We start from the raw sequence: 12647 nt of genomic DNA, 5'->3' as shown, positions 1-12647 counted from the left end.
CTTTGGTCTGACACTGAGCTACTGTCCTATGACAAGTTCGAGCCGAGCATCGGGAGTGAGGGGGCTTCTCTGCCAGCAGCAGGGCCCTGCCTCCCACCCCCACTCCCCACCCCGCATCAAAGCGGCCAGATCTCAGATTAAGCTCCATCCGTCCGTCGTCCAGCCGGTTAATATGTTAGGAGCACCCGTGGTGGCCGTGCCCACAGCTGCTGTGCCCATGACCTCGAGACAGGGAGGCAGCGAGGGGCAAACGGGAGAGGGGGAGAGGAAGCCCTCCCACCGTGCCACTGGAGCTGCCACCTGCCCACAGCTCAGAGGCTCTCAGCGTGCTCTGTGGAAATCGTCCTGGCAGATGTTGGCAACCGCCCCGGGCAGGCGCGGACCTTGCGGGGGTCCGGGCCTGGAGTGGTGGGGGTGGGTTCCCGTGCTGTCGCCCAGCACCCCTCACCTCCAGCAGAGGTTCTGGGACACCTCAGTGAGCGCGCTCTGGTCCTGCTCACCGGGCCCGGGGACCCTGCCCGTCCTGTAGGTGGCGGGGCGCACAGAGCAAGAGGTAATGGGCAGCAACCTGCACACCCAGACTGGACCCTACCTCAGCTGTTAGGCTAAAATATCTTTGGTCCAGAGCATCCAGTTCAAGGCCCAGCAAAGCACCTCCTGGTCTGTGGACATGGTGTCCGTGCGGACAATCAGTTGGTGAGGCACAGGATCCAGTCCTTTAAATAGTTGTCATTGATGACAGAGTTCACTTGCAGCAAGAATGAGTCCAATGAAGCAAAGGACTTCTTTCTGAAAAGACCCAGGAAGGGAAGAGTCCCGGGGATCAACTGGGAAACTCTCCTGCCACCGAGGTTCTAACAGGCTGGGCAAAGAGCCCCAACCGTTCTGATTTCATTCCCATTTTGTGGGAGAGGAGACCGAGGTCTGGAGAGGGCCAAGGCTCTTTAAGCCTCGGCTCAGGGGACCTCCTCCAGGGAGACTTCCATCATGCTGACCACAGCATTTTTCTAATGGCCACATTCACAGTCTGTTGCCCGCTGTCTCACTGGATTGCTGGATGCCTCGAAGAGGTCCTGGTGGGGCTGGGTTGAGGTTGGCAGGCTTCCTCCTTTTCCCCAGGACTGAGAACTATTTTCCTCTGCTAGCCTTTCTTATAAAACAGACTGGAACTTGCCTTTTCTCAACTGCCGTGGTCAGTGTGCTTCTCGAATCTTGTGGGTATGTGATGCGAGGTTGTCCCTGGGACCCCGGAGGACAGGCCCTGAGGCTTCTGAGCATGAATGTGGGCGCCGAGGCCAATGACAATGCCTGTCCCAATGGAGGTGGCTCCGTGCACGGAGCACAGACCGCCCCACCTGCTACTGGCTCTTAGCAGGAGTCTGGGCCACTTGCGGGGAGCATGGCAACAAGAGGCCCTGTGCACATCCCATGGGGTTCAGAGGCCAGGAGGAGCACTCAGAGGCTCAGTTTGAACCCAGCATAAGTGGGGGGTCCTCCTATAAGGTAATTAGCCCCACCAAAGGAGAGTCTGAACTCCTCCAGGTTGCTCAGAGCAGAGCCCCTGCCTCCCTGGGGGCCGCTACGGCTCCATGGGCCCAGATCAAGGGCCCAGGACGTACGGCTTTCCAGATCAGCAATGGATGCGACCATCTGGTTCACTTACTTCTACCCTCGGCTCTGATACCTCCCCAGATCAGCGGCATCCAACCTGTCTCTAGCTGCCTTCTTAAACCAAGTGCCTTCTCCAGTTCTGATTGTGGCTGCATCCAGAAAAGGCCCTGGAAGGAACCTCTGGGCACTGCCCTCTGGGCTGTGAAATCATCATAAGCCTCTTGAGAGCCTTCCTGGATGGATGGGGTGGCCTGGCTTTCTAGAGAGGCCATCCGGGCTTAGATTTCCCGGGTACAATTGCCAACATCTGTCGAGGAGAATTTCTTCCTGAGGCTACCATGCACGGTTTGCTAAACCTCTACCGCACCATGCAGTGAGGGCTGTTAGACGCCAAGGCCCGATGACACCTGTCCACAGAGTACACGCTGTCTCACAAAAGGAGGCTGCAGCGGCGGTGGCTGCTATGTCACCAGAGGGGGCACAATGTCGGACCGGGCACTCAGCCCTGAGTTTTCCTTTTTGGCTCTGTGTGTGTGTGTGTGTGTGTGTGTGTGTGTGTGTGCGGTTTCTCTCAAGTCCAGTTTTTTTGTTTCCTTATTGGAGGACGATGCTTCAGGTGGAAGCAATTCATATACAAGCATTTAGCTATTCAAAGCACTGAGTTCACTTTGGGAAGGACATCACTATCTCGGGAAGAATTTGGGTTCAATGCAGGACCTGCCAGGGGTGCCGTGTGCCCCCCTGGCATCCGTGAAGGTGGGCTTTGCCGGGGTGGGTAGCCCCGAAGACGCTTTGTGAGGCTTTGAGGGCACAGCCGTATCCGCCGCCGACAGCCCCCCCACCCAAGCTCTGGGAAAGGTATTCTGGTGACAGGCACATTCGGAGGGGCCTTCCCAACGGTTGCCTTGGCCCCCGGGTGGCTGGGAAGGCCTGAGTGTGTCCCTCCAGCCTTGGCGTTTAACCTGATTTTCACCTGAAATGACTGATATAGTTTTCAGGGCCCGGAGGACTCGGAAGGTACGTAAAGCCGAGACATTGCCCAGGTCCACAAATTCAGTTGTGTATCTGTAACAAGGGAAAGTCACACACAAGACAGTGACAACAGGCCAATAGGAGACACACGGTTGGGAGGGAGGGAGGGGAGACAGAGAGAGAGTCACTTGTAGCTGAGATCTGAGAGGCAAACCTGGGCATCTTACCTGGGATAACTGAAATAGTTTTTAGAGCTCTCAGGACTCTGAAAGTTCGAAGAGCCGACAAATTGCCTAGTTTTATATTTTCTGATACATACCTGCAGAATCAAACCACAGTTATTGGGAATTACAAAGCAGCACCTCAGCCGGCCCTCCCCCACCAGCCCGCTCCCTTCTCCCCCTCCCACAGGGAGGGCTCCGGATGGCCCAGGGCTCCCTCAAGCTTTCCTCCTCATTTCAACCCTCCTGACGCCAGGACCTCGGTGAGGTGACTTAAGGATGTCCACACGGGAAGCCCCACACAGGAGGCGGCTCTCTCGGTGACGGTCCCGTAACCGGCCCCAGGAGGCGACTACCCTGCCTCACTGTCCATGCCACTGGGGATGCCGACACGAAGCCACACGGCGGGGTCTGAGGCTGAGGACACAGCAGGGTGGATAGGGAAACCATTTTCCAGGGTATCAGGCCAGGTGACAGGGGAGCCCAGTTTCTGGTCCTGGTTTTGTTCCGCATCTTCTGGGATCTGTGATCAGCTGGTGCCTGGCTGCCTTGAGCCGTGGGATCCTCGGGTCCTGGCTGAGATCATCATGGAGGCACAGCAGCATCTCTGAGGGCCGAGGCCCCCTCAAGTCTCACCCCAAGACCTCCGGAGACTCCCAAGGATGGCCCTGGGTCTTCACAGGAGGAGCGACCTCAGGAGCGAGCAGCCTTCTAGGTCTGCTTGGGCCCGAGGGACACTCGGCAGGGCCGGGTGACGGAGGCGATCCTACCTACAGCTTGGACAGACATCCGTGCGTGGTCCTCACAGGCACAGAGGGAAGGAGTCGGTCTCTGGGGGGCAGGGGACTGCCCAGAGTGTGAAGGCATGCGTGGATGGGCCACGTGACCAGGGTGTCTAAGAGCTGCGTGGACGGTGTGCGACCAGGGCCGTCGGGACCTTGGCAAGCGACTTGTGATATTTAACCAAAGAGTTCACATCCAGGGTATCTGACATTTAAGCGATGGTGTCTGATGTTTAACAAAGGACGGGGGACTCAGGATATCTGATTTTTAACCAAGTGTGTCTGACCTGGTGGCTGAGTGCCATCAGACCCAGGATGTCAGGCCAGCGAGGCCAGGTGAGTGTCAAGGGTGGGCTGATAGTGCAGCTGGAATCAGTCCGCCAGTCTGGACCTCCGGGCCCCTCCACTGGCTCAGAGCTTCTGAATCTGCTTCTGGGCTGTGGATGTCGGCAGGGAAGGACTCGGTCGGCTGTGTCAGGGCACAGTCCTGGAGCCAGCCGGGTCCTGCCTGGTCCAGCTCGGACGCTCGGTTCACACCAGCTTCCTCCATGTTCGCTCATATGGCCCTCCCATCTTCCCATGCCTGCTCCCTCCTTAACTCGCCACATCCCTTCGGAGATGGGAAGTCAGCAGACACATTCTCAGAGCTTTCCCTCTGGCTACGCCAGATCCCTTCTGTGGTGTGGTTTCGGTGCCGCCCCCTGAAGCTACTTCAGCTTGTAAATCTTTCTCTGGTGCGGCAATCAGAGGCAGCCCCAACATCCGATGCGGAGTAGACGTCACCTCCCTTGTTCTGGCCCATCTACACCTATTCATTTGGTCCAAGCTCCCTCTCTACTTGTAACGGCTATTCCATTCTCCGTGATGACGCAGATCCCCAAACCTCTGCCGCCCATTCTCCTCTCAGGCTTCGACTCTCCATCCAGATGTGGTGCTGCCACAAGCCTGTCAGGTTTAGAACACGGCTGAGGTTGCCATCACATGCAATCCACGGGTTCAGCCTGCCGGTGGCTCTGGGCCCCATTTCCTGCTGCCGGACAAGTGAGCGTGGCCGGGGCCAAAAGCTCTTCTTGCTCAGGACAGTGGTTTCGAGGCTGTCTCTTCTGGTCACAGGGAGTGAGCAAAGTGCCGTGCAGATCGGAGAGAGTCAACCGTCCCTGCGTCTCCGCTCTCGTCCCTTACGGGTCCCGCGTGTCCCCCCACGTCTCCAGGGAAGCCCTGTCTGTGCGAAGCTTGGATTTTGCCTGTCTGTGCCTGTCCCGCTGTCCCCACACCCTCAGGCTCGCCCTCCATTCATCGTCTGCCTCCTCAGCAGCTGGTACTGAGCACAGAGGAGCCAAGATCCCGAGGCGTGTGCTCCCTCCCGGCAGGCTTAAGGCCGGCCGAGTGGCTGAGAACGGGAGTGGGGCTGGTGGCCGTGTGTCTGTGAAGGCAGCACACGTGTGGGAGAGCAATCCTGAGAAGGAAGTCTCGAAGGTGAGACGTGGGGCTGGGTGAGGGCTCTGCGTGTCTCTGGCCGTGTCTATGACATGGGGGGCTGCTGTCCCTTTTATGTGCCCTGGCTCCTTCTGCCTGGCTGCGTCCCATGGCGGGGGGGGGGGGGGGCCTAGACCTCCAACGAGGCCTCTCTTGGGGCCCCGAGGCGTGTGGTGAGAGACCCTGTGTCTGGCAAAGGGCCAGGCTCATCAGTGGCCGGGTTGGGGCTACAGCTCTGCCCCTGTGAGGCTAGCAAAGCGTTCCTCCAAGCCACTCTATTCTTTGTGCTCTGGCCACGTTGCCGGGCAGGGGCGGCCAGCTGGGGTGGTGATCCTGGGCCCTGAAAGAGCAGAGGGTGCTGGGTGAGGGTTCCCGCTGGCACACCAGCCCAAAGGCAGGGGGATGCCCTTTTGGAAGCTGAGGAACCGAGAGCAAGGGCCCCCCCTGGCCCCCCTCCCGCTCCACCCCCACCTTCCGGTGTAGCCCTCCTATCGATGCAGACCCCCCCCCCCCCAGGGCTGCTGCTGGGCAGAGGTAGATCCCACCCTCTCCTCTCTGCCCTGCCTCCCTTCCCCTCCAGGTTCGGTTTCCATAACAACCCCAGGAGGTAGGAGGCTGTGCTAACTGGCAGGTAATGCCCAGCCGGGAGGGGCACCGGGAAGAACTCTGGCCCGGGGCCGGGTGGGGGGGAGGGGGCCGCCTGGCAGGCTTCCCGGCAACCCGGACCCTCCCACAGCCTCTACACTGAGTGAGGGAGGGATCAGGTGGAAACCTGGCCGGAAACATCAGACCTCCGTGCCTCTCCAGTAAGGAGACCTGGTTTTAGTTCCCGCACTGCTGCTGATTCATTTCATAATTTGGGGCAAGTGGTAGGCTCCCTCGGAGCCCCAGTTCCCCATCTGCACCACGGAGGATGGGGAGTCTCATTGACTCCAACATTTCCGCCACCCAAGGCTCCTCTGATTATCCTGGGAGCCCCACGTTCCCGAACCCCTTTGGCTGCGGCAGGATGCATGCCGCTGCATCACCACGGCAGTCCCTGTTTTCATAAGGCAGAACCGCCGTCATTCAAAGCTGCCAGGCCAATCCAGCCCGGAGCAGAAACCTGACATTCCGGTGGGTCCATGCGGCCCCAGGGGAAGTGAGTGCCATTTCTGTGACATGCTCAGGAACTTGGAAATAGCCTGCTGGCCTCTGAGGCTCCCTTCTGCTTTGTCACCGCTGGCCCCGGTACAGAGGGGAGGCAGGCAGGCCTCGGTGAGGCACACCTAGCTGCTCTATGATGCCAAGCGGAAGAGGCAGTGTCCTTGGGGAGGGGGGGGCCGGGGGTCGAGACCGAGATTCTCTCATGAGACGAGGCAGCAGGGCTTGCTAAAGGCCCGAGGTCGTGCAGAACATCTCCCAGAGACATGGGCTGAAGACAGGCCAAAGCCTGGCTCCCACTGTCAAACAAGAGACCCAGGGTCTGGGAGCAGGGCTGCTGTGACACAGTCCTGTTTGGGCTCCAGGATGGGAAGGTCGGAAAGACTCACGCAGATGCCGTGTCCTGTCCTGCCAAAGCCCCCTTCCTGTGACACCAGGCCCTCAGGGGGCCCATGGATCACTGCCCGCCTCCCACAGGGCACCCCGGGGCCTGGGCCTGGCATGGGAATCCCACCCCCTTCCCAAGTCAGTGCAACGTCTCGGCTCTGCGTGGAGAGGGCTCCCTCTCTCCTCAAACCACAGACATTCTTCCCCACTCTGGGTTCTCAGCTGATGATCCCGCTTCTCACCGTGGAGAAAATAGAAGCAATCGGAAGAGAAGTTCCTCTTCTCTCATCACCGACTCTACCAATCCGTCTGAAACTCTGCCCTCCCGGCTCTTAAGGCCAGTGCCCTACTCCACCTGGGCCCTGGACTCCCAGCCCTCGGGCCAGCTCAAGGGCTTTGCTCCTGCGACGCATCCCCCTCCAACGCCAAGCTTCCCTTCCCCCCGCCCCCCAGGATCATGCGCACCCCCTTACAAAGACACCTCCCTTCTTTACTCGTGTTCCTCTGCCGGTCTCCCCAAGCCCAGCCAGCATCTTATGTGCAGTCCTGTTTATAGCCAACCCCACAAGGTGGATGTCTACACGTGCCCTACTCTCTCTTGAGCCCTGTTTAATCACTCCTCTGGCCCCTCACTCCTCTGGCCAAGGCCATCAATGCTGTCACGGTCATCGGCGGTGTCACGTCGTGAACTGCAACGGTCCTGCCGTGGATCTCACCTTCCTCAGCCTTCTCGGGGCTTCTTTCAAGTGGAGTCACGCTCCTCAGCTGGCTTTTCAGGACAGTCCTCTGTCCAGGCTTTCCTCCACCCCCTCTGGCAGTGCCCTCCAGGCTCCTTTGCTTACCCCTTCTTTCTTGACCTCGAGATGCTGGAGCGTCCCCTGGTGTGGTCCCCAGGCGCTGTCCCTTCCCCAGCCATGCTCACTCTAGATGATTCATCTGGTCTCCCGGCTGCAAGCATCATCTGCACCCTGATGGCTTCTAAATATATACCTCCACCTTGGACCTCTTTCCTGATCTCCAGACCGGAATATCCAGTTGCCTGCTCCATATCTCACCCTGGCTGCTTTCAAACTTAATGCATTCTGATCTGGACCCTTGATTTCCTCCCTCCCTCAGCCAGCTCCTCCCTTCACCCTCCATTTTAACAAATGGTAACCCTGTTCACCCAGCTGCCCAAACCGAAACCACCTTGGGGTCTTCTTTCAGCCCTTGAAGTACATCCAGAATCTATGTTCCTCAGCTCCTCTACTTAAACCTTCGTCCCAGCCGCTGTCTCTCTCCCAGCTACTGAAACAGCTCCCCAGCTTCCGGGTGAACTTATAAAATGTAGTTCAGGGAGCCCTTGGGTGGCTCAGTCGGTTAAGCATCTGACTTTGGCTCAGGTCATGAGCTTGCGGTTTGTGGGTTCGAGCCCCACATCGGGGCTCTGGGCTGACAGCTCAGAGCCCGGAGCCTGCTTCGCTCGCCCTGCTCGCGCTCTCTCTCTCTCTCAAAAATAAAATAAACATTAAAAAAATGTTTTTAAATGTAGCTTAGCTCACGTCACTCCCTGCTCTCAACTGCCCGTGGCTCCCACCCCCCGGGGCTCGCAGGATGGCCTGCAAAGCCACACGGCTGTCCTCCGCTGTCCTGCCTCCTCCCCCACTACGCTCTCCCTTGCTCACTCAGCTCTGCCCAGGCCGAGGTCTACACTGGCTTTGGGCAAGGGGCAGCACCTCTCTGAGCCTCAGTTCCCCTACCTGTAAGCTGGTGAGCTGGAGTCGGTCTGCAAGCAATGCACCTAGAAACACAGGTCCTGATGCATTTTCTAACCACCAGACTCTCCAGCTAGCTGGAAAGTGCCCCATCAGCAGGGTCCGGCTGCCCACTCTCCCCTCCCTTCCCCATGGCATGGCTGAGCTGACAGCAGGACTGCTCATATCCGGGGCAAAGCGGACCTAGTCGCGAACGGGCGGATGCGGTGAATCTGAGAGTCTGAGAAGGTGGGCGCTGAACTGAACCTTTGATTCCAGCCGGGCCAACACTGTGCTTCCAAAAGTTGGAGAGCGGAGGCTCGGCTTCCTGCCAAGGTGTGGTGCCCAGGCCTGGGCACACGGGGTCTTGCACGCACATCAGGCTTTCAGAAAGGGCTTGAGGACCGAGCCCGGGCCACGACTCCTGCCCAGGAGGCCCGCCCTGATCAGCCACCCCCACCAGAACGCAGCATCCGTCGCCGGCACACCCCGAGTGGAACGCGTCAGCCCAGCCTCAGCAAGGGTCTCTTTCTAGACAGAGAAGCGAGGCCCCAGCCTGCACGGCAGCAGGGCCGCGGCTATTCACACTCACTCTCTGGAAGGCTCCTTGTGTGTCCTTGGCATCTGTTTTCTCATCTGTCAAATGGGGACAAGGAATCCCCATCGGCGATACCTCTCTGGCCGGTGTGAGGAACCCTTGGATCATGTCAGTGACCGGTGCCTTAGAACGTGCCACATGGGGAGTCTCTGAGTGGAGACGGCACTGGTGTGCCTGGCACGGGCTCCTGGGGATGCCCGGTCACTTCTCCAGGCTCCTTCTCTTTCCTGCTGATTCATTCTTAATCCCCGGGGAATCCAGGTCGTTGTTCACAGCGGCTCAGAGATTTGGGGCTGCGACACTGGTTTCCCTTGGTGGAAAGGGCAGAGGATGCTAAGCCTGAATCTTAATGATGTCCCTGGCTGCCACGGGGCCACAGAGGCGCCCGTAAGCCTGCCCGCCACGGCCCGCCAGGATGAGCTCAGGGCGTCCGTCCTGTCTTCCTCTTGCTCTACAGAAATGCAAAGCTCTACACGGACTGGAGTAGGGGGCCGAGAGGGCCCGGCGGTCGGGGGCCAGGGAGGGTGCGCACGACCCTCTCTGCGGCCTGGCGTGGCACGGCGCGGCCCAGAGAGCAAGGTACTTACGCCATGACAATCACACTGAAGTCTAGCCAGTTCCATGGGTCCCGAAGGAAGGTGAACGCGTGTAGGCAGAACCCTCGAGCCAGAATCTTGACCAGAGACTCAAAGGTGTAAATGGCAGTGAAGGTGTACCTGGGAGGAGAGACCGGCGGGGCTTCTCAGGGCGGCCGAAGCCCGCAGGCCAGGGCGGCCAGGTTCCTCACAGGCATGCCACGGGCCCTGGATGGCCCCTCTCTTACGGAGCCCTCGGACCGGGGCCTCTGCCACGCCCCGTGAGCCGGAGCTTTGTTGCAAACATCGGGCCAATTCTACAGCCACGTGCTCCTTCGGCGCTGCTGAGGGCCCGCCGCGTGCCCACCTGAACTTTCCATTTTGCCCCTTGGCTGTCTTGGCCAAAGAAGACCCTCGACTCCTCTCCTCACCCCAGACCTGGGGGCATGTACCTCACCGGGAAAATGGTGGCCGCTGGGTCGGCCCTGGGAGGACACTCAGATCACGTCACTCCCTCCCCCTTGCTGCGGCTTCTCCGCGGCTAGAGACAGCCCATCCCCAACTTCCTGCAGGAGGGTGTATACAACGGCCCAGGGTGGGCTGGGAAAGGGGGCTGAGGCTGTAGCACCTGAGGCTGGGTGGGCTGGGCTGAAGAATCCCAATGCCCGGATGCCAGGGCTGTGGCCCACGGACTGGAATGGGAGCTGCCCCACCCCGGTGCGACCTCCCTCATCCCAGAGGCACCGAGGACACTGGGGGTCCTGTGTGAACACAGAGAGCCACAAGGCAAGCCACTCTGGTAAGAGAGGCTTCCCTAACATTCTGTCAGTTCCCCGAAAACCGGCACCGAATGCCCCAAGGGCCTATTAGGTCTCTTTAGAACTTGTGGGCAAGGTACTGTCATTTGAGAAGAAAGGACTAGAAGCGGTTTTCTGAAACTGCAAACGGTCACAGGAGGCAGTACAGACAGGGCGGAAATGGGGACCGTGCTGGGCCTTGCCCGGCTGCCACACCCCCTAGCCACGTCACGTCGGACGAGGCGCGCTTCCCATTCCCAGCCTCCTCTCCTGTCAAAGGGGGACAGTGGCCGTACCCATCCTATCGGGTTGCCCCGAGGGTCAAAGGACATGAGGCTTACCGTTCTGTGGCAGGGCCCGGCATACACTAAGTGCTCGATAAATTATTAGGATTTTATTTCTGAGCCTTCCCCAGTGTGCTCAGTCCTTGTTAGGGCGGGTCAGGGAGGAATCTCCCACTTTGCTAACCCGGAGGGCTTCCTCCCCTGACGACACAGCTCAAGGGGAGAAGTCGGCAGGACCAGGAGGGGCCAGAGAAGGAAGGGGCTGGGCCAAGGACCCTCCAGGTGGGCAAGTCCCTCGGGCGACTACCGGGGTGACCTCAGGGGCCCCCGTAGGGGCTGGGAAGGAAGGGAGGGCGGGGCCGGCTAGAGAGGCCCTGAAGATACTCACTCAACATACTTGGTCCAGGGCGGGGGGTCGTGCTGGGCCATGAACACACAGTTGGTCAGGATGGTGCACATGATGAGCATACTGAAGAATGTGGCGCGGAGGTCAAGGAAAGCCACGTGCAGGGGGCCGGCCGGGCCACTCCCACCCGAGGGTCCTGCCCCTGGGGTTGTCACCGCCAGGCCGGTGCCACCAGATCGATGAGGCGGGGGCCCCGAGGGGGACACTCTGGGGCTGTGCCAGTCCCTGCCGGCCTCTTCCCACCCAGGCGGGTCCTGTCCCCTCCCCTCCCTGCAGCCCCCGCCAGGGACCCGGCAGCTGACACCGCACCCTTAGTAGAGTTCCATGGAGGGTCCATCCTGGAGGGCAGGGACGAAGACACCCAGACCACGGAGGCTTTCACCCACGGCCGCGTCGGAGTGCTGTCCTTAGCGCCGTGACAGGGAAGTGGGATTTATAAACTGTTCCTCGGGGGCCACGGCTGGGGGGAGAGGAGGACCCTGGCAGTGGGGCTCCCAGGTCTCTCCCCCACTGCCCCAAAAGCTTTTCGCCTTGGGCCTAGGATTTCGCTGAAGGAACGTTCGGCTGCGAAAACTCACACACCTCATCAGGACACGCTGCCCGAGGGTGCAGGTGACGGCTTCTCGAACTGCTTCCTGCCTTTGCACACGCTCCACCTAGTGCCGTCCTCCTCTGTCAAGAAACTCCTCAGCAGGAGCACCCCCTCTGAGCAGGAGCACCCCTTCTGAGCAGCCTGCTCTGACTACTGGGTGGCTGCAGCCTCTGCACCCCGGGGCATTGGGCATCTCTTCTCGTGTGCGGTTGCTCCCAAAATAGCAATGCCCATCTGTTCCCCAGGAGAAGGGGAGCTCCTCAAATGCTGGGACTGCGTCTTGGGCATCCTTCTGGGCCCTTGGCCTTGAATGAACTGCCGCAGGCCTTGGGTGATCCCCGACCCTCTGGCTACTTCTCTGCCGTGTCAAGCTGGAGGGAGCTGTAACCGACCTCCACGGTCTCTCTCACCTCGGCAAGGCCTATGGAGGAGCAAGGGGCAGGCCCTGGGCCGCTTAAGGGCTAGGGCACCCCCAAGGGGCCTGATCCGGAGCAGGGACACTCTGGTACTCTCACAAATTCCCTCCCCAGCCAAAGAAGAGAGGCTGAGACCGCGGCTCCCTTTGGCTGCCCCCAGACTCACGACCCGGCCCCGGCCCCGCGTGCAGCAGCTGGCCGCCTGCGATCCCCAGGAACCCCACGGGCTGCCAGGGAGCTGAAGTAATTGAGCCCTCGGGGCCTGCCTCTTTCCTCTCCAGTAGAGCTCCACCCTTTTGCAAGGTCTGAGCCGGAGCCTGGTGCAGTCAGACTGGAGACTGGGCTGAGCTGGGGTGCTGACTTGTGGGGGGAGTGCGGCGCTGCCCCAGCTGGGGAGGGAGGGGAGGCGAGGGAGGCCTCTCGGAGAATCTAGGTGCGAGCCCTCGGCGCTTCTAGTCGTCTGTCTAGGGAATCTAGGGGACTAGGAAATAGCACCCCAAGCCCCACCCCCAGTTTATAATGAATTCTCCAATTTCTCACCTGAGGTAAAAGAAGATCAGGCGTTGGGAATCTCCCTTAGTTAAAGCAGAGCCTTTCAGCTCACAGCCGTGGCTCCAGGAAGTCCTGATTCCTCCCTGGTGGGAGGACATCCCT

The 12647-nt window shown here is 60.0% G+C and overlaps 1 protein-coding gene across 1 annotated transcript in view; it reads right to left on the bottom strand.

Annotated features, from left to right (window-relative positions):
- SCN5A (sodium voltage-gated channel alpha subunit 5) overlaps positions 1-12647 on the bottom strand; it is a 93937-nt gene that overhangs the window by 57764 nt on the left and 23526 nt on the right. Inside the window, exons 4-6 of the mRNA XM_042955342.1 lie at positions 10968-11057; positions 9511-9639; positions 2585-2676 (exon numbers count right to left, since the gene is read on the bottom strand). Coding sequence (XP_042811276.1) covers positions 2585-2676; positions 9511-9639; positions 10968-11057 — 311 coding nt within the window. The remainder of the gene's footprint in view (positions 1-2584; positions 2677-9510; positions 9640-10967; positions 11058-12647) is intronic.

This window comes from Panthera leo, chromosome C2 (genome assembly GCF_018350215.1).
Source record: "Panthera leo isolate Ple1 chromosome C2, P.leo_Ple1_pat1.1, whole genome shotgun sequence".
Classification (NCBI taxonomy): Eukaryota; Metazoa; Chordata; class Mammalia; order Carnivora; family Felidae; genus Panthera; species Panthera leo.
The sequence above is the reverse complement of the archived record's forward strand: the minus strand, read 5'-3'. Positions and strand labels throughout refer to the sequence as shown.